The sequence below is a fragment of the Microcebus murinus genome, chromosome 16 (genome assembly GCF_040939455.1).
Source record: "Microcebus murinus isolate Inina chromosome 16, M.murinus_Inina_mat1.0, whole genome shotgun sequence".
Lineage (NCBI taxonomy): Eukaryota > Metazoa > Chordata > Mammalia > Primates > Cheirogaleidae > Microcebus > Microcebus murinus.
The window spans coordinates 26,481,481-26,503,242 of NC_134119.1; the positions used below are offsets into that span (position 1 = coordinate 26,481,481).

Sequence of the window (21,762 nt, forward strand, 5' to 3'; positions counted from 1 at the left end):
ACTCCCTTCTTTTAGTCTTTCTTCAGCTAAACCTACAGGAGACACCATAGGGATTGTCCAGATATTTATTTGTGGAGGTAGGATTTTTCAGCTAGTGTTGTCATTTAAGTGATTTAAGCACCAATGACTGTGGCAGAAAAATAGTTCTAATTATTATTTGTAATTTATTGTAAAAAGATGAATACAGGACCAGACACAGTGGCTCATGCTTTTAATCCCAGCACTTTGGGAGGCCAAGGCAGGAGGACTGGCTGAGGCGAGGAGTTCTAGACCAGCCTGGGCAAAACAGTCAAAGCACGTCTATTAAAAAATAAGAAAAATTGGTTGGGCATGGTGTGGCATGCCTGCAGTCCTAGCTACTCCTGAGGCTGAGGCAGGAGGATTGCTTGAGCCCAGGAGTTGGAGGCTGCAGTGAGCACCACTGCACTCCAGCCTGGGTAAGAGAGACCCTGGATATTGAAAAAAAAAAAAAAAAAGGATGAATTCAGGCTGGGTGTGGTGGCTCACGCCTATAATCCTAGCACCCTGGGAGGCAGATTCGGGAGGATCACTCAAGGTCAGGAGTTCAAGACCAGCCTGAGCAGAGTGAGACCCCATCTCTACTAAAAATAGAAAGAATTTCATTGGCCAACTAAAAATATATAGAAAAAATTAGCCGGGCATGGTGGCACATGCCTGTAGTCCCAGCTACTCGCGAGGCTGAGGCAGAAGGATTGCATAAAACCAGCAGTTTGAGGTTGCTGTGAGGTAGGCTGACGCCAGGGCACTCTATCCCGGGCAATAGAGCAAGCCAAGAAAGAAAGAAAGAGAGAGAGAAAGAAAGAAAAGACGAAAGAAGGAAAAATAGGACGAATACAGGACATTTTAAGGCACCTTGACAAGGTCAATACAGGATGCAGGATAAAATCACTAAATACGTTCTGTGCATATAGAGGACGCCTGGCAATCTATCAGTGAAGTATTTCTCCCATTTTACACACGAAAAGACTGAGGCTTGGTGCCATTAAGTTTCTTGTCCATGGCCCCACAGTCGGAAACGGGTCGAACCAGGACCTGAACAGTAAAGGGCAAGGGTCCTCTGGGATCCTGTAAGCCTCTAACGCCCATGCCCTGCGCAGGGCTGGGTGCGCACTGCTAACCGGAGGCCTGCTAGTACTCGGCTGAATGTCTGAAGGGCGAATGCACGATTGGTGAACAGGAGGTGAGGAAACAGCAGCGAGCACTCGCCCCCGAGACCGGGAGCGGGGGAGGAGCCCCGATCCAGCTGCAGCGGCGGAAGCCTTTGCAGGAGGCCGGAGCCGGCGGGGCGGGGCAGGGCTGGAGCCAGGCCCCGCCTCCGGGCGCGCCCGAGTGCGTGGCTGGGGGGCGCCGCGCGGAGTCCCACTGCGTGATGCGGCGCCTGAGGACAGGGCAGAGCGGCGCCGTATTAACTCTCCCCCCGGGACCCGCGCTCCCAACGTCCAGCCCGGCCACCTCGCAGCGAAGGAAGGCGCAGCTCTGCGGCCGTGGGCCAGCCCCCGACCTCCGAGCCGGCCCCGACCCCCATCCGCGCTCCTTGCGCGCGTCCGGCCCCGCCCCCGGCCCCGACGTGCCCCCGCGCGCCGCGCCCCCTCCCACCCGGCACGCCCCGCCGCGCCGCCCGGCCGCTGCGGGCCTGGAGCCGCCCGGCGGGCCTGAGCGACCCTCGCAGCCGCACGGTCCTGCTCCGCCGCCCGCCGCCATGGACGTGTACCCCCCGCGCAGGCTGGGGCTGCCCCGGGCGCGCGCCCCCGGAGGCTCCAGCCGCGGGTCCCCCTCCGTCAGGTACGCGGGGCTGTGGCCGCTGAGGGGCGGCCGGGTGGGGGATGCGGGTGGTTGGGGTCAGGCGACGCCTCCCGCCGCAGGGCGTGGCCCGACATGGCTTCCTCGAGGACAGTTCTTTCCTAAACGGCTCCTGGAGGAACATTTTCCCAGGAACGGCGCCCTCTGCAGAGGCTTCACAATGGCTCCCCTATAGACAACCCCACAACGGTTCCCTGTGACGACTCCGTATTATGACATTCCCACCCCACAGAACGTCTCCCCAAGGAAAGATTCCCCTATAGAGAATCCCTCCGCGACTTCCGTTGGAGTAATTCGCTTGTCTTCCCCATGCAATGTTTCCCCCAGAAACGGCTACTTGTAGACGCCCCCCGCCCGCCACACAATAGCTCCCTTATGTAGAAGCTCAAATGGGTTTTCCTCAGCAACGGCTTACTTATAAAGCTCCCTACTGTAGGTCTGTAGAGCCTTTGCCCTTTACTGAGGCTTCTTTAATGAGCACCCCCCTGCCCCCTACATACACGCAACTGACAGCATCTCCCCTCTGCGCCACCCCCCTGCCCCAGCCTGCATCATGACGCTCTCTCGCTCCACAATGGGGAGCTCAGGTTGCGGGGAGACGAAGTCAGTGGGGGCGCAGGAAGGAAAACTAACTGGATGAAGAGGCGAAAGAGGTTTAGAACCCCCGAAAGCGGCAGCCCCCAGTCCCCTGAGCCTAGAGGCAGAGACTTGGTTGGGGGGGAGGCTTCTGATTTAGGAAGATTCGTTTCTGATTTCTGCTCCCTTTGCCTTTGGTGCTGACCTTGGTAGTCTGGGCATTGTTTGTAATGGAGCTGGTATGGGGCCCGCGAGCAGAGTGTGGAGGTTGCAATGATGGAAGGGTTGCAGTAGAAACCTTTGAGAGGGTGGGAGAGCGAGGGAGCTTTGGTACCGAACTGTCATTAAACCGGAAGAGAGATTGTTTTTGTTTGCTTTTTCTTTTCTCCAGCCACTTAACAAAGCAAATATGGTATTGTTCCCTTGAAAGGATGTTGTCAACTTATATGTTAGAATGGCTTTTCCTATAGTATTGTTATGGTATTTAAGGCACTGTGTTTTAATTTTCTGCTTGTCAGTCTTTTTTGGGGTTGTTTAACTAGACCAACTTCATGGAGACCATGAATGAATTCTTAGAACCTTATTTCTCTGTTACTTTCCTGCATTCCTTCCCACACCTTAGCAACTAATAATTGTTGAATGCATAAGGGATAGGGAAGGTGGGGCTATATACTAATGAAACCTTTTGCATTTAGGAATCCTAATTTGCTTCTAATTTGGCAGGTTACATTATTTGAACTCCTGCTCTGCCCTTCAACGTAATTCCTTGTGAGCTTTACGGTCCTAAGTGTTTAACTGCTTATGGTAACCATCTCCAGTCCTTCCCAGTGTTTCTGCCAGTTTTCACTGTCTGAAACAGAAAATGTTTGAACTTTGTATAGAAATTGCACAGGATACTTTAGAACTTGGAGCAGCAATCCGTTAAGTCTAGGCTCTATGCAGACTTGGGGTTTATCCCAGATCATCTTGAGCTTAGGAGTCTTGATTTATGTCTTTTGAGAGTTTTAGGAAAAAAAATGATTTTTCCCATAAAATCCATCTCTCTCTTTTTTTTTTTTTTTTTTTTTTTTTGAGACAGAGTCTCGCTTTGTTGTCCAGGCTAGAGTGAGTGCCATGGCGTCAGCCTAGCTCACAGCAACCTCAAACTCCCGGCCTCAAGCAATCCTCCTGCCTCAGCCTCCTGGGTAGCTGGGACTACAGGCATCCGCCACCATGCCTGGCTAAGTTTTTCTATATATATTAGTTAGCCAATTAATTTCTTTCTATTTATAGTAGAAATGGTGTTTCACTCTTGCTCAGGCTGGTTTCGAACTCCTGACCTTGAGCAATCCGTCCACCTCGGCCTCCCAGAGTGCTAGGATTACAGGCGTGAGCCACCGTGCCCGGCCAAAATCCATCTCTTAACCATTGCCTTTTTTGTTTCTAGTGGTGGTGTGCTTTTTATGCATTTTATTTTTTTATTTTAATTTTTTAATAATTTTCTCTTTATTAAAATTAAATCAGGCTCAGATGTCTATATGCATTTTAAAAGTAGTGTTTTTATGTTAAAAGGTAGTATGCTGGCTAACTTTCCTTATACCCAAATTGCAATTCTTCCATCCAGTGGTTTGAATGAAACTTGTTAGATTTCAGACAAAGGGTAATGTGCGAAGGACTCCAAGGTCTGGCTGTTCCATACCTTTGGTGAACAAATTTGCTGAGGGTTTCTTTCCTTTCCACACCTGTACCTAATTGAACATGCTTTTCTTGCCTATTCAAGCCTTTCCCTCACTTTTTTTTTTTTTTTTTTTTTGAGACAGAGTCTCGCTTTGTTGTCCAGGCTAGAGTGAGTGCCGTGGCGTCAGCCTAGCTCACAGCAACCTCAAACTCCTGGGCTCCAGTGATCCTTCTGCCTCAGCCTCCCGAGTAGCTGGGACTACAGGCATGCGCCACCATGCCCGGCTAATTTTTTATATATATATCAGTTGGCCAATTAATTTCTTTCTATTTATAGTAGAGATGGGGTCTCGCTCTTGCTCAGGCTGGTTTTGAACTCCTGACCTTGAGCAATCCGCCCGCCTCGGCCTCCCAAGAGCTAGGATTACAGGCGTGAGCCACAGCGCCCGGCCCTTTCCCTCACTTTTGACAGTGAAGATTTCCGGCAGGTTTGGCCTCAGTACTTTCCTGTGCCATGTTTGGCTTCTTTGCTGCTCTCTGACTCCTGAGTGTGAGGAAAGAGGCAGGCCTAACTGGTGAAGTTACATTCCTGCCATCTATAGATATTATTTTGCAAGTGTATGGTTCTCATTTAGCGAGGGAGTTAATTTTCAGAGATGGAGAATGGAGATCAGAAGTTAAAATATTATTGCTCAGAATTAGAAGCTTGTTTTTAAGGTTATGATAGTCATGAGTGCTGTCTATCAAATTTTTTGGTTTCTGTCTCATGAACATGTAATAGAATTGTACTTGCTTCCTCTTTGAAGTTGAGTATGGCCTTGTGAGTTGCTTTTGTTCAGTGAAATGTATATAGGAATAATGTGTAGCCTTTCATGGTAAAAGCTTCTGGTATATAATTTGCCATTCTTACCCTCTGTCATGGTGGCTGTTGGTGCTCTAGATGGTCCCAGACTCCATCAATCAGTCTGGGACCCAGAGCAAGCTTCCAGGTGATCTATGTATGTAGAGTGAGCAAGAAGTGAAGTGCCACTGGGATTTTATATTGGATATCATATTATACCAAGATATAATCTAGCCTATCTGAACTAGTACTGATGAACTAATGGAAATCTAGCTGAAATATACTTTCCTACTTCAACATCTTTTTCTGCAGAGGTCTCTGTTCTTGCTTGGGACTCATTTAACAGTTTAAATTTCACTACCTCTTTATGCAAATTCAACATACACTGTTAAGTGCTGTGGATTCAGATAAATAAGGCAGTCCTCTGACCTCAAAGAGCTCTTCTGTAAATGTACATATACAAAAACAGTAAAAATCGTAATACAGAATTATGAGAAATAAATGCTGAGGAAGAGCAAGGACTGAAGGAACAATAATGCCAGAAGGCTTAGTCACTTTTGGCCTCAGTTGTTGGAAGAATGGAGTTGCCATTTATTAATATTGGGAACACTGGAAGAAGAGCAGATTTGTGGAAAGAATAGAGTTCACTTTTGGTCTTGTTCATTTTAAATTGTCTAATAGATATTCACGTGGAGATACAGGATAGGCAGTTGGATAGATTAGTCTGGAGTTCAGAAGGGAGATTGGGGATAGAGATACCATTCACATGCTGATGACTGCCAATTTTTTATTTAAAGCCATAAGACTAGACCAGGCATTGTGTGGCCTACTATACCAGCAATTTGGGAGGCGAAGGTGGGAGGATCACTTGAGGCCAGGGGTTTAAGACCAGCCTGGGCAACACAGTGAGACCCTGTCTCTACAAAAAATAAAATTAAGAAAGAAAAAGAAAAAGGAAGCCATGAGACTAGATAGAGTTCCAGAGAATGAATGCAGGTACAAAAGAAAACTGATGTCCAAGCCCTGGTGTATCACATGTGTAAATTGAGGAGAATGAGAAGGTTCCCAGAAAAGACAGTGTAGCACTGCCTTCCAAATTCTGAAGGAAAATGGTTCCCTATGAAATATTAGAAGAATCAAGGTCATTGAAAGCCAAAAGATGGTTGATAGTCTAATGAGGACTAAGAATAAACTATTAGATTTGATAATGTGTAGGTCATTGGTGACCTTGACAAGAACAGTTTTGGTGCAAGCAGGTTTAAGACAAAATGAAGCCAGTCACATTGGTGCATGCCTGTAGTCCCACCTATTCAGTAGGCTAAGGTGGGAGGACCCCTTGAGTTCAGGAATTCGAGTCCAGGAGCAACATGGTGAGACCCTGTCTCTAAAAAATAATTTCTAAAAATTTTAAAAAATAGAAAAGGAGAGAAGAGGAATTGAAGACAGTGAATATAGATAGTCATAATGATGATCTTTCAAGCATTGTTATAAGGGAGAACAGAGTAGTGGGGCTGTAGCTGGAAGGTCATGAGGTGTGAAGAGAGTTCTTTCTATTTTTAGGTGGGCAGACATTATAACATGTTTGTAAATTGATGGAAATGATGCATTAGTGAGGGAAAATTGATGACTAAAGAGAGAGAGAAGACATACTTGCAGGGGTGAAGTCCTTGAGTAGGTAAGAGGGAATGGATCTACTCCACAAATGGATATGTTGGCTTAAGGCACCGTAGGCACAATGCATACAGTTCTTTGTTGGTAGATTATGTGGATCCAAATGCTGGTAGCATTAGTGGTGGGAGAAAGTGGAAGTTCTCTTCTAATTACTTCCAGGTAAATAAGAAGGAAGGTCTTCATCTAAAAATGAAGAATGGGGAGGTGTTGGGAGTTTGTGGAGAAAGAAGGTGTAAAATTCATCTAGGAGAGTGAAGAAGAATGAGTTGAAGATAAGGAGAGGTTTTAGAATTGCCAGGCTGCACTAAGTGCCTGTTTGATGTTTGTTGTAAATTTAAGGTGATACCTTGTTAGCTTGGTTGTATGCTTTTTTTACAGCTGTGTTGAGCTGCTTGGATGTGAGCAATGTGGGGAGGGAGTGGCGGAAGTAGCATAGAGGACAACACCATTGGAAGAGAGGAGTCAAGGCATTGAGAGGTAAAGATTGTGGTGCGTATTAGATTACCATGAATTAAGGTAGGAACAGTAGTAGCAAAGAGACAGTGATCCAGAAGCTAAACTCTTTACAGAATGAGAAGGACTGAATGACCCAGGGATCTGTAGATGTGTGTAATAAGGAGGGATAGTGGGTGGTTATTGCTTGATGTCATGAAGAAATAATAAAAAATAAAATTTGTCAGAACCAAAGGACACGAGTATCAAGATTAAAAGAACTCACCAGGAATCCAGCACAATTAATTTAAAAATAGGCCAGGTGCAGTGGCTCATGCCTGTAATCCTAGCACTCTGGGAGGCCGAGGCGGGCGGATTGCTCGAGGTCAGGAGTTCAAAACCAGCCTGAGCAAGAGTGAGACCCCCGTCTCTACTATAAATAGAAAGAAATTAATTGGCCAACTACTATATATAGAAAAAATTAGCCGGGCATGGTGGTACGTGCCTGTAGTCCCAGCTACTTGGGAGGCTGAGGCAGGAGGATTGCTTGAGCCCAGGACATTGAGGTTGCTGTGAGCTAGGCTGACGCCAGGGCACTCACCACTCTAGCCTGGGCAACAAAGTGAGACTTTGTCTCAAAAAATAAATAAATAAATAAAAATACATAAATAAATAATAAAAACAGTCATGTGAACATCACATGAGCTTACTCATGTATGGAATCTGAAAAAGTTGATCTTGGGCTGGGCATGGTGGCTCACACCTGTAATTCCAGGTCTTTGGGAGGCAAGGCGGAAGGATTACCTTGAGACCAGGAGTTTGAGACCAGCCTGATCAAGAGCAAGACTGTCTCTACAAAAGATAGAGAAATTAGCTGGGCATGGTGGTACCCACTTGTAGTCCCAGCCACTTGGGAGGCTGAGGCAGGAGGATCACTTGAGCCTAAGAGTTTGAAGTTACAGTGAGCTGTGATGATGCCTTTGCACTGTAGCCTGGGAGACAGAGCAAGACCCTGTCTCAAAAACAAAACAAAAAAATTTTGATCTCATAGTAGAGAGTAGAATGGTGGTTACTAGAGGCTAGGGTAGCAGGAGAAGTAAGGAATGGAGAGATGTTGGTCAAAGGATATTTAATTACAGTTAGACAGGAGGAATAACTTCAAGATTTATTGTATAACATGGTAACTATAGTTAATAATGATATATTCTTGAAAAGTGGAAAGACAGTAGATGTTATGTGTTTTCTAAAATACCTAAGTGAGTTAATACATTTCTTAATTAGCTAGATTTAAATATTTCACAGTGCATGTATACTTCAAAACATGTTGTAGCAATAAATATATACAGTTTTATCTGTTAATTTAAAATAAAAGTATCCATGTCAAGGTACAGTATCAACGAAATTTTCTAGCACTATAAAGACAAAAGAATATCTATAGATCACATAGATAGGGTCAGGAATCATAGGATTCTAGCAGGGTTGGAAACTAGAACGTAATGGAGCAAAGAGTGCCTTTTGAAAGAAAATAGAATTCTATATCTGGCCAAATTCTCAGGCAGGTGTGATGAGAGGATTAAGATGTTTCACTCATGCAAGATTTCAAAATTTGACCTCCCATGCACATTTTATGAAGAAACTGGAGGATGTGCTCTAGTAAAACAGTCTGATTAAGGGGTTCCTGTACTGGGGCCCCTCTATACCATGTATAGGTGGGATTTCTGTATTTTCAAGAGATTCATAAGGAAGGCTCTTTGTTACCCCTGGAAATTATCAAAGGGCGGGAACCATTATTATTATTATTTTTTTTTTTTGAGAGTCTCACTTTGTTGTCTGGGCTAGAGTGCTGTGGTGTCAGCCTAGCTCACAGCAACCTCAAACTCAAGCAATCCTCCTGCCTCAGCCTCCCAAGTAGCTGGGACTATAGGCATGCACCACCATGCCCGGCTAAATTTTTCTATTTTTGGTACAGATGGGTTCTTGCTCTTGCTCAGGCTGGTCTCAGACTCCTCAGCTCAAACAATCTGCTTGCCTCGGCCTCCCAGAGTGCTAGGATTACAGCCATGAGCCACCACGCCAGGCCCTGGATCCATTTTATTGCCGTTTCCCACATTGCTTCTCCTAGTGCTTAGATCAGTGTCTGGCATGTAGTCAGTACTCACTAAATAGGAACTGCTATTGTTACCTATTATGAAATGCTACTTGTACTAATTGTTTATTGAATGAATAGAGAATAATTACAGGTGAAGCTGTGGGCTATGTTCAATTTCATGGGTGTTCAGAGAATTAAGAGTCATAGTTTTGAGCTAGGTGGTGAGAAAGTGGTTCTTGATAGTGACACTCTACAGAGAGTACTTTAATTAAAGCCTCACAGAGGTTGGTTATCTCTTTGGTAATGTTGCCAATATCCTTGGTTCTTTTTTGGGTTTATAGATCTATGGAAGTAATAACTGCAGGTGTAATACCAGTAGTCCATACCTTAAGAAAACTGAAACTGCAAAGTAAGCCTATGCCTTGAAATGTCTGAAAATGTGAGTTTCAGCCTCCAACTTGCTTGGATGCTGGCCAGGGAGGTGGCTATAGAAACAAAAAAGATATTCTTAGCTAGACTTTTATGGGTTTATTTCTGGCCCAGTGTAGAGGCCTGGGTTCTCACTCATGTCTGGGGGAACTATATACTGAGGACTCTTATTTGGTGAATATTGTGGCTTAATAGTGCATGATAACTTGACACTGTTACCTAACTTGTGAGCCCTTCTCTGATGTTTTAACTTTGGGGGGTGGTGGTGAATGAGATGTAGATGTCCTTTAAGTTACACAGTTTAAATTGTTTTTGCCCTGCAATGGAAAGAAAGAAAGAAAGAAAGGTGGGGGGGGGGGCGGTGGAAGGGAGGGAAGGGAAAAGAAAAGAAAAGGAAAGGAAAGAAAAGAAAGAAGCAGGGTTTGCAACTTGGGTATTTAATACTGATCTGTGATTTTGGAGCCCTAGTTCGAAAAAAAAAAAAAGCAGCTCATTTGGCAAGTTTTTTGTTTTTAACTCTTAATTTTGAAATAATTTTAGATTTATAGATGAGTTGCAAATATGGTACAGAGTATTGCTACATATCCTTCACCTAGCTTTCTCTAATGTTTACATCTGACATATAACCATGGTGCATTTATGAAAACTAAGATGATAATATTGGTATAATACTTTTTTTTTGAGACAGAGTCTCACTCTGTTGCCTGGGCTAGAGTGTTGTGACTTCAGCCTAGCTCACAGCAACCTCAATCTCCTGGGCTCAAGCAATCCTGCTGCCTCAGCCTCCCAAGTAGCTGGGACTACAGGTATGCGCCACCATGCCCAGCTAATTTTTTCTATATATTTTTAGTTGGGCAATTAATTTCTTTCTATTTTTAATAGAGACAGGGTCTCGCTCTTGCTCAGGCTGGTTTCTGGTTTTGAACTGCTGACCTTGAGCGATCCTCCCGCCTTGGCCTCCCAGAGTGCTAGGATTACAGGCGTGAGCCACTGGGCCTGGCCTATTGGTATAATACTTTAGTTTACTTAGTATACTTTTGTTTACTTGGAGTTTAGTACTCCAGGCATTGTTTGAATTTTCCCAGTTTTTGTGCATGTCCTTTTTCTATTCCAGGATCCAATGCAGGATTCTATGCTGCATACAGATTTGGCATGCTTTTAATAGCCAAAGTAGTGAGGGAGAGTAACTGTGGATGCTTTTCTGAATGAAGACTTGTGAAACTCACTTTACAAAGAGTAGATTGTGGTGAGGAAATCCTTAGGGAAAGCCAGAGAAAAGGAAGAAAATAGGAAAGAAGGTGTTACACTGGAATATAGTGAAAAAGCTTACAGAAAACATTTTCCATATTTGGTGGGTGGCATTTTCTGAAGTTCTTGACTTTAGTTTGTAGAGTATCTTATGTATACCAATTTATGAAATATGTGTAGACATGAACTGTAATTAGACCCAGTTTTAACCATTTTAGTTGAGATAGCCTGTTAGGAACGACATTTGGCAGCTGATAAAAGACACTTGACAATAATGACTTAACCTTAGGGTTTATCCCAGGGGTGGGGAACCTGTGGCCTTGGATAAACATTATCCTCTCTTGCAAAAGATGTCTGTCTAGAGGAAGGCAGGCCATTCCTGGTATAAAGTCATCAGGGAACCAGGCCTGTTCTGTGTTTGTGTTTTGCTATTGTTAGCAGGTGGCTTTTACCTTCACTGTAGCTCCACAGTCACAGAATAGCTACAGGAACACCAGCCATTGTGTCTGTCAGGCAAGAAGGGGAAAAGGAAGGGATTTCCCTTCTAGTTGAGCCAGTTCCCTTCGAGGAACCTCCCCAGAAGCTTCTACCTGATGACTTATGTGTATGTCTCAGTGGTTAGCACTAGAAGCAAAGGACCTGGATCTGTTGCCCACTCCCTGACCCCTATTGTGATACTATTAGTAAGAAGAAGGGGAGAATGGATATGGATTAGGTAGTTGTTTCTACCACAAGGAGGTAGCTGTGTGGAGTGAAAGTTAAATTGCTTAGGGTTACTAATGGCTATGGGGAGTCACATGAAAGTACTGGGAGAAAATTTAAGTCATTGAATAGTTAAATGATGGCAGCACATTCATCAGTCATTGTGTGTGTGTGTATGTGTGTCCCTTTAGTTTGAGTCACTTTACGGCCAGTGATTAACCATGTATTAGCAATGACAGCAGCACCATTGGCTATGCTTTTTGCATTGCAGCTCATTGTTCCAGCGAAGACACCAGTAGGAAATGTCATCTATTGCCTCACTGCACATCTTGCCTTTTTGCCTTTGCTCCAAGTCTAGTTTTGCAAAGGGAGGTAAATAATTGCTGCTTTAATGCACGGCCAGGTTTCTTAAACCGTAGCACTCCTACAATGAGCTCCTTTCAGTTAGTACCTGAAATCCAGATTAATGCTAATAGGGCTTTTACTCCTGCTGTTGCTTTTCCCCCAACATTATATTATGAAAATTTTCAAAAATACAGAAAAGTTAAAGAATTGTTGAGTGAACATTCATATATACCACACTTAGATTCTGTATTTATTATATTTGCTGTATTTGCCTTATCAACTATCCATCCTTCTTTTCATCCATCCTGTTATTTAATGCTTTTCACAATAAGTTGTAGACAGCAGTATGCTTCAACCCTAAACACTTCCTAGGACTGATGGTGTTTTAAGAAGAATGCTTTTATTTCAAGTAACAGAAACCCAACTCAAAAGATTTAAGTAAAAAATGGAATGTATTGGCATACTTGGCTAGAAAGGATAGTGGGGGAGATAGACTCATAGGAAGAGCTGCAGGAACTAGAACTGGAACCGAGACGGCTATCAACATTTGACTCTGTCCAGGATGTCTCATTTCTGCTTCTATCTGGCTGCATTTTCTCCTCTGCATGCACCGTAAACCACATTCTTCTTGGACTGTGCCCCTAAAGGCCATTCATCTTCTAGCTCTAAAATGAGATAACCCTGGAAAGTACTCCAGTTGACCAAGCTTCCATCTGGGTAAATCTCAGCCGGACACTGTGGCTGAGAAGGAAGACAAGGTAGGTTACCAGGGCAGGTAGAGATGGAAAGCATGCTGAGTGGAGTAAATACCTCAGAAAGCTTTCCCACTCAGTCTCTGAGGCTGGTGTAGTTCTGGTACTTGGTTAGGAAAGCGCAAAAGAGAATTACAAATGCAAAAATCCTGAATAAAATAATACTATATTGAACCTACAAGTATGGTAAAATAACAACACTACTTCGCTCACAAGTAGGGTTTGTCCCAGAACTGCAAGATTTATTCATTATTAGGAAACCTATTAATGAAATTAACACACTAGTAGAGTCTTTGCTTAAAATTTAATATGGCTGGATGTGTTGGCTCATGCCTGTAATCCCAGCATTTTGGAAGGATGAGGTGGGAGGATCATTTTAGCCAAGGAGTTTAAGACCAGCCTGGGCAACAACATAGTGAGACATCGTCTGTACAAAAAAAAATTTTTTTTTTTTGAGACAGAGTCTCACTTTGTTGCCCAGGCTAGAGTGAGTGCTGTGGCATCAGCCTAGCTCACAGCAACCTCAAACTTCTGGGCTCAAGCAATCCTCCTGCTTTAGCCTCCCAAGTAGCTGGGACTACAGGCATGCACCACCATGCCTGGCTAATTTTTTCTATATACATTAGTTGGCCAATTAATTTCTTTCTATTTATAGTAGAGACGGTGTCTCACTCTTGCTCAGGTTGGTTTCGAACTCCTGAGCTCAAACGATCTGCCCTCCTCGGCCTCGCAGAGAGCTAGGATTACAGGCATGAGCCACTGTGCCCGGCCCCCAAATTTTTTTAAAAAAAATCAGCCAAGCATGGTGGCATACACCTGTAGTCCCAGCTTGGGAGATTGAGGTAGGAGGATCACTTGAGCCCAGGAGTTCTGGGTTACAGTGAGATATGATCACGCCATTATACTCTAGTCTGGGTGACAACGCGAGACCCGATCTCTAAAAAGGGTGTGGTGGATAATGCCTGTAAATACTAGCTCTGGTATTACTCTGGTAATACTCTGGGAGGCTGAGGCAGGTAGATCATTTGAGCTCAGGAGTTCGAGACCAGCCTGAGTAAGAGCAAGACACCGTCTCTACTAAAAATAGAAAGAAATTAGCTGGACAACTAAAAATATATAGAAAAAATTAGCTGGGCATGGTGGGCAGGAGGATTGCTTGAACCCAGGAGTTTTAGTTTGCTGTGAGCTCCACTGACGCCACGGCACTGTAGCCTGGGGAACAGAGTGAGACTCTGTCTCAAAAAAAAAAAAAAAGATGGAAGATCAGAAGAACAGAGATGATTGTTTTGAGTTCAAAAATGTATATGTGGCTGACTTTATTGTCTGGAAAACAGGTGTAGCAGAAAGAAAAAGTCAAAGAGCACCTGGTTGCTCAGGTGCTGATGCTGTTAATGTTTACTCAGCCTTGTGATCTTGGGCAAACAATATCTGTTTAGGTCTTGGTTTCTTCATGTTGTCATCCATCATATCTAAATTCTGAGTCTAATCCAGGGAAAATCAGAAATAAATATAGTATGAAAAAAACATATTTGGTGTAAACTGCATTATCAGGTCTGCTGAGTCTACCTCTTTTGTATTTGTTTTGTTTTGTTTTGTTTTGTTTTTTGAGATAAAAATCTCACTTGTTGCCCCAGCTTGAGTGCATTGGCATCTTCAAGTCTTCTAAAGGTCACACTTTATAAAGTCATGGGTGACTACAGGCCATCTACCCAGGATGTGCCAGCCATGCTCTAGTACAGTGGTCCCCAGCCTTTTTGGCACCAGGGACCCGTTTTATGGAAGACAGTTTTTCTGCTGACTGGGGGCAGGGGAGGATGGTTTTGGGGTAATTCAAGCGCATTGCATTTATTGTGCAGTCAAACCTCTCTGCTAATGATAATCTGTATCTGCGGCTGCTCCCCAGGGCTAGCATAGCACCTCAGCTCCACCTCAGATCATCAGGCATTAGATTCTCATGGGAGTGGCAACCTAGAACCTTCGTATGCATATGCGCAGTTTAAAGTGGGGTTAGTGCTCCCATGAGAATCTCAGGGCACCCCCCCCCACATCTGACAGGAGGCGGAGCTCACGTGGTGATAATGAGCTAGCAAGCTAGCCATAAGATAAGCAATGGGGAGTGGCCATAAATACAGATAAAGCAAGCTTCCAGTTCCTAACAGGCAACCGTTTCCTAATGGGCTACGGACTGGTATGGTCTGCGGCTCCCGGGGTTGGGGACTGCAGCTCTAGTAGATATGGAGAGTAGAGGGCAGTGTTATTGCTGGGTTTGGTAGTATGCTTGAATATTTTATTTAAAAAAATAACACTGAAAACACAATAAACTCACAGTGGTGACTCCTGGGGGTGAGGATCAATAAATAGTTTAGTTTTATATGTAATACTCCTTTTTTCCCTCCAAAAAGGACAATAAATATTAATATTTTATGTACATAATTCAAAAAAGCACTAACCATAGATAAAAGCAAATATTCCAAAATGTTAACAGTGGTTAATTCTGTGCTGGGAGTATATAGCTGATTGTGTTTTTATTTATACTTATTAGGGTTTTTTTTTTTTTTTTTGAGACAGAGTCTCACTTTGTTGCCCAGGCTAGAGTGAGTGCCGTGGCGTCAGCCTGGCTCACAGCAACCTCAATCTCTGGGGCTCAGCGATCCTACTGCCTCAGCCTCCCGAGTAGCTGGGACTACAGGCATGCGCCACCATGCCCGGCTAATTTTTTGTATATATATTTTTAGTTGGTCAATTAATTTATTTCTATTTTTGGTAGAGACAGGGTCTCGCTCAGGCTGGTTTTGAACTCCTGACCTCGAGCAATCCGCCCGCCTCGGCCTCCCAAAGTGCTAGGATTACAGGTGTGAGCCACTGCGCCCGGCCTTAGGGTTTTTTTTTTTAAATTAAAAGGCAAGTCAGTAAGTGACATGTATCATGGTTCATTGATGAATAGCAGCCTATGTTCTGGTTAAAAATTAAATTTGGGAAACAATAAAATGTACGAAGGAAAAAAGACCTGAATTTAGTTTTTCATTTGCCAAGAAAGTAAGAAACACTAGGATGTCTTACTTTGGGAAGAAGAAAGTCTTTCTACATTTTATATGCCTCCACTTTATTTGGCCAAGATACTGTGACAAAGAAACTGTTTTCAATACTGTCTTGGCTTTTACAGCAGTAGTTAGGGAGCTGTTTGTTTCTTGGTCACATGACCTACTCATGCTTTTTGTCACTGGCCCCTTGAAAGTTTGAAAACCAAAGAGCTCTTGGTAACCTTGGCAGTCAGTCAGCCTACTGTCCGCATGGGTTGGGAAGTGAACCAACGGACCGACTCTATGGAATATTTCTAGTGCAGAGAATGATTGCAAGATCACTCTCCTATTAAACATGAAAAAGTGGAGAGTGGCAGGCAATCATCATTTTCCTGGGAAAGGAGTTTTCTTTAATTTTCTTGATCATCTTGCTGTTTCTGCCCTGTTGTTTCTAAAACCTTAGGTTTCTCCACATGACTCTCTTCCTCCGAGACCCAGATTTTTATGAAAATGTCCAAACTATGCAGAAAAGGTAAAAGAATAGTTCAATGAGTACTCATTATACCCACCACACAGGCTAAACAATTTTTGACATTTTGCTATATGTGCTTTATCATTTTTCTTTTCTTTATTTTTCTATTTTTTTGTTTTTGTTTTTTTAATCTTTGATCCTTTGCTACTTGTTCTTTTCACTTCTGTCTCCTGCAGGTTACTTTTTACTTTTAACTCAATTAACTTTTTACTTTTTACTCAATCTTTCTTCTTTTATGTTATACCTTTTTCAAGTAAACTGCAGACATGACGACACTTCACTCCTCATGCATCTGCTAAGATAAAGGACATTCTGTTACATAACCACCATAACATTATTTCATCTAAGAAAATTAACAGTAAATCCCCAAATAACGTCCATATGCACATTTTCCCAGCTGTCTTAAAGATGTTTCCCTGTTTTTCATTTGGTTTTTAAATCAAATTAAGGTTCATATGTTGCATTTTTTGTTATTCTTTAATTTCTTTTATACCACAAGAGTTCTCCCTCTTAGTTGTTTTCATTTTACATAACATTGAAAATTTTTTTTTTTTTTTTTTTTTTTTTTTTTTTGAGACAGAGTCTCACTTTGTTGCCCAGGCTAGAGTGAGTGCCGTGGTGACCTCAATCTCCTGGGCTCAAGCGATCCTACTGCCTCAGCCTCCCGAGTAGCTGGCACTACAGGCATGCGCCACCATGTCCGGCTAATTTTTTCTATATATATTAGTTGGCCAATTAATTTCTTTCTATTTATAGTAGAGATGGGGTCTCACTCTTGCTCAGGCTGGTTTCGAACTCCTGACCTTGAGCAATCCACCCGCCTCGGCCTCCCAGAGTGCTAGGATTACAGGCGTGAGCCACCACACCTGGCCTTTTTCTATATATTTTTAGTAGGCCAATTAATTTCTTTCTATTTTTTAGTAGAGACGGGGTCTTGCTCTTGCTCAGGCTGGTTTGGAACTCCTGACTTGAGTGATTCTCCCGCCTCCGCCTCCCGGAGTGCTAGGATTACAGGCGTAAATTTCTAAAAATTTATAAAATTGTGTTAAGATCCATGTAATAGAATTTACCATCTTGATCGTTTTTAAGTGTACAGTTCAGTGGCATTAAGTACTTGTACATTGCTGGGCTAAAATCACCACCATCTGTCCATATGACTCTTTTCATCTTGCAAAACTGAAACTCTATACCAATTAAACTATAACTCCCCACTCTCTCTTTTCCCCATCCCCTGGCAACCACTATTCTACTTTTTGTCTCTATGAAGTTGACTATTCTAGGTATCTTATAAAAGTAGAATCATATAATATTTGTCCTTTATATATCTGGATTATTTCATTGAGTATAATTTTCTCAAGGTTTATCCATGTCGTAGTATGTGTCAGAAATAGAATTGCTGGATCATATGGTAATTCTGTTTTTATTTTTTTTTTGAGGAACTGCCATACTGTTTTCCATAGTGGCTACACCATTTTACATTCCTATCAACAGTGCACAAGTGTTCCAATTTCTACAAATCCTTGCTATCACTTTTTTATTTTTTGGATAGTAGCCATCCTAGTGGGTACAAGATGACATTTCCTTGTGGTTTTGATTTCCCTAATGATTAATGATGTTGAGCATCTTTTCATGAGCTTGTGTGGCCATTTATATATCTCCTTTGCTCATTTTTTTTTTCCTTTGCTCATTTTTTAATGTGATTGATTTGTTAATGGTGGTGAGTTATAGGTGGGTTGCTTTTTCCTCTCTGTTGTATCTTTTGATTCACAGAAATTTCAAATTTTGATGAAGTCAAATTTATATATTTTTCATTTGTTGCTTGTGCTTTTGTTATCATATTCAAGAAATCATTGCCAAATCCAATATCATGAAGATTTTCCTTTATATTTTTTTATTTTATTTTATTTTTTATTATTATTTTATTTATTTATTTTTGAGACAGAATGTCGCTTTCTTGCCCAGCCTAGAGTGAGTGCCGTGGCATCAACCTAGCTCACAGCAACCTCAAACTCCTGGGTTCAAGCGATCCTGCTGCCTCAGCCTCCCGAAGTAGCTGGGACTACAGGCATGCGCCACCATGCCCGGCTAATTTTTTCTATATATATTAGTTGGCCAATTAATTTCTTTCTATTTATAGTAGAGACGGAGTCTCGCACTTGCTCAGGCTGGTTTCGAACTCCTAACCTTGAGCAATCCACCCGCCTCAGCCTCCCAGAGAGCTAGGATTACAGGCGTGAGCCACCTCGCCCGGCTTATTTTATTTTTTTTTTAAGACTAGTCAAGTGCAGTAGTGAGTAAGGGGGGAAGTAGTAGAACAAGGAGTTCAATCTGTAACTGACTGTGAACAATCATGTGAGATAACTCACTACCTTCGGACCAGCCCCTTTATATTTTCTTATAAAAGTTTTAGGGTTACGCTTAGGTCTTGGATCTATTTTGAGTTGATTTTTGTGTGTGGTGTAAAGTAAGGTCTAATTTCATTCTTTTGTATGTGGATAATCTAGTTTTCCCGGCATCATTTGTTGAAAAAACTGTCCTTTTTTATTGAATAGTCTTGGCATCCTTGTCAAAACCATTTTACCATATATGTGAGAGTTTATTTCTGGGCTCTTCATTCTGTTTTATTGGTACATATGTGTATCTTAATGCCAGTACCACACTGTTGATTACAATAGCTTTGTAGTAAGTTTTAAAATCAGGGAGTGCAAGTTCTCCAACTTTGTCCTTTTTTAAGATTGTTTTGGTTATTTGGAGTCCTTTGAGATTCCATATGAATTTAAGGATGGATTTTTTTACATTTAAATCTATATTCTGTTTTGAGTTAATTTTTTTTTTTTTTTTTTTTTTTTTTTTTTTTTTTGAGACAGAGTCTCACTTTGTTGCCCAGGCTAGAGTGAGTGCCATGGCGTCAGCCTGGCTCACAGCAACCTCAATCTCCGGGGCTCAGCGATCCTACTGCCTCAGCCTCCCGAGTAGCTGGGACTACAGGCATGCACCACCATGCCCGGCTAATTTTTTGCATATGTATTTTTAGTTGGTCAATTAATTTATTTCTATTTTTGGTAGAGACGGGGTCTCGCTCAGACTGGTTTCGAACTCCTGACCTTGAGCAGTCCGCCTGCCTCGGCCTCCCAGAGTGCTAGGATTACAGGCGTGAGCCACCACGCCCGGCCTGTTTTGAGTTAATTTTTATATAAGGTTGAAGTTCATGTTTTTGTCTATGGATATCCATTTGCTGTAGCACCACTTACTGAAAAGACTATCCTTCCCCCATTGAATTGCTTTTGCACCTTTGTTCAAAATTAGCTGTACATGCTTGAGTCTATTTCTGGCTATTTTGTTTTGTTGAGTTGATCTATGTGTCTGTCCCTCAGCCAGTACCATTCAATCTTGATTACTTTAGCTATGTAATAAGTCTTGACATCGAGTAGAGTGATTCCTCCCACCTTATCTTTGTTCAAAAAAATTTAAGGTATTCTAGTTCCTTTGCCTTTCCATAGAAATTGTGTGTTTTTTAGAAATGGTGTCTCAGTATGTTGTCCAGACTGGCCTAGAGCTCCTGGGCTCAAATGATCCTTCCATCTCAGCCTCCTGAGTAGCTGGGACTATAGATGCTTACCATCATGCCCAGCTCATATACATTTTAGAATAATCTTTTCTACATCTATAAAAATATTGAATTTTGTCCGGGCGCGGTGGCTCACACCTGTAATCCTAGCACTCTGGGAGGCCAAGGCGGGTGGGTTGCTCAAGGTCAGGAGTTCAAAACCAGCCTGAGCAAGAGTGAGACCCCATCTCTACTATAAATAGAAAGAAATTAATTGGCCAACTAATATATAAAAAAAAATAGCCGGGCATGGTGGCACTTGCCTGTAGTCCCAGCTACTCGGGAGGCTCAGGCAGCAGGATCGCTTAAACCCAGGAGATTGAGGTTGCTGTGAGCTAGGCTGACGCCACGGCACTCACTCTAGTCTGGACAACAAAGCGAGACTCTGTCTCAAAAAAAAAAAAAACAATCTTGGATTTTTTTTTTTCCCACTGAGGCAATTTATTTGTAAGTATGTATTACATCCCTAGAAAAAGAATCCCAGAATTTTCCCTCCTATGTGTTTTCTTCTTGCTTCTTCATGGTCCATGATGCCAGCTGAAGTTGTCAATACAATAAAACCAAACTGGCAGGATGGGAGCAGATTATTCTGCCATTTTTCTAGATCTTTGAGTTGCACATCAAATCTCGGGCTGATCACTCCACACTTGTTTAACATGCCTGTGAGGTTCACAACAATTTTCCCAGCTCTGTGATCATCAATGATTTCAAATTTGCCAATGTAACCATGCTTCATCATCATAGTTAGAAACCGGACAATGACTTTGGAGCACGGCCTTATAAGAACCTGGCATTTGCCTCTCTTTTCGGCATTGTTGATGCTCTTAAGAGCATCAGCCAGGACATTCATGCGCACCATTATGGCAGCACGGAAAGATAGCGGAAAGAACAAGTCTTGGATTTTGATAGGAATTGTGTTATACCCGAATATCAATTTGAGGAGAATTGATATCTGTACTATGTTGAATCTCCCAATCCATGAATATGTTATATCGCTCCATTTATTTAGATCTTCTTTAATTTCTTTCATCAGTGTTTTATAGTTTTTAGCATGTAAGTCATATGCATGTTTTATTGGGTTTATACCTAGGTATTTCATGTTTGAGAGATTATAAATGGTATTGTATTTTTTACATTTTGGTTTCCACATGTTCATTGCTTTCCTGTAGAATTACGAGGGACTTTTATGTGTTGATCTTGTATCTTGAGACCTTGTTGAACTCACTTACTACAGAATTTTTTGTAGATTCCTTGAGATTCCCTACATAAACCATCATGTTGTCTACAAATAGGCCATATCTACAAATAGGGACAGCTTTATTTTTTCCTTTTCAATCTATATGACTTTTATTTCCTTCTCTTGCCTTATTCTGTTGGCTGAAACTTTCAGTAATATGTTCACTTACTGAGAGCAGACATTCTTGCCTTATTCCTGATCTCAGAGAAAAAATGTTGTCTTTCACTATTATGTATAATTCCAGACTTTGCTGGTAGGTTTTCTTAGATGTTCTTTTTGTTTGTTTTTATTTGTTTGTTTTTTGGAGACAGAGTCTCACTCTGTTGCCTGGGCTAGAGTACCATGGCATCAGCCTAGCTCATAGCAACCTCAAACTCCTGGGACTCAAGCAATCCTCCTGCCTCAGCCTCCCCTCCTGGATAGCTGAGACTACAGGCGCACACCACCATGCCTAGCTAATATTTTCTATTTTTAGTAGAGATGGGGATGGAGTCTCACTCTTGCTTAGGCTGGTCTGAAACTCCTGAGCTCAAGCAATCCTCCCACCTTGGCCTCCCAGAATAGATGTTTTCTTCATCCAATTGGGAAACCAGTCTATTTCTAGTTTTCTAAGTGTTTTTTTTTTCTTTTTGTTTTGTAAATTGATACATAATAGATGTACCTATTTTCCAGGTACATATGATAGTTTAATACATTCATGTAATGTGTAAAGATCCAATCAGGGTAATTGGGGCATCCATCAATTGAGTGTTTTTATTGTGAAGCAGTGAACTAGCCTTGGATATCCCTGGAATAAACTCGTTG

The 21,762-nt window shown here is 42.4% G+C and overlaps 2 protein-coding genes across 7 annotated transcripts in view; one reads left to right on the forward strand and one right to left on the reverse strand.

Moving 5' to 3' along the window:
• Positions 1–1,614: 1,614 nt before the first annotated feature.
• The window catches only part of DNAAF9 (dynein axonemal assembly factor 9), a 134,334-nt gene continuing 114,186 nt past the window's right edge, over positions 1,615–21,762 (forward strand). For 2 of the 6 annotated variants that reach the window (XM_012754829.3, XM_012754830.3), the window contains exon 1: positions 1,627–1,803. In XM_012754829.3, the coding sequence (XP_012610283.2) occupies positions 1,721–1,803 (83 nt within the window). In that variant the 5' untranslated portion in view covers positions 1,627–1,720. Of the gene's footprint in view, positions 1,804–2,233; positions 2,475–7,028; positions 7,043–21,762 lie in introns of those variants that run through there. The other 4 variants (XM_012754833.2, XM_076010979.1, XM_012754834.3 and 1 more) reach the window with 4 other exon arrangements.
• LOC105865883 (small ribosomal subunit protein uS8-like) lies at positions 20,185–20,582 on the reverse strand. Its single transcript, XM_076010980.1, has one exon. The coding sequence runs from the start codon at positions 20,578–20,580 to the stop codon at positions 20,188–20,190; it is 393 nt and encodes a 130-aa protein (XP_075867095.1). The 5' UTR covers positions 20,581–20,582; the 3' UTR covers positions 20,185–20,187.

Excerpts from the sequence above, each read along its gene's own strand:
- LOC105865883 (XM_076010980.1), bottom strand. The coding sequence starts at position 20,580 with ATGGTGCGCATGAATGTCCTGGCTGATGCTCTTAAGAGCATCAACAAT.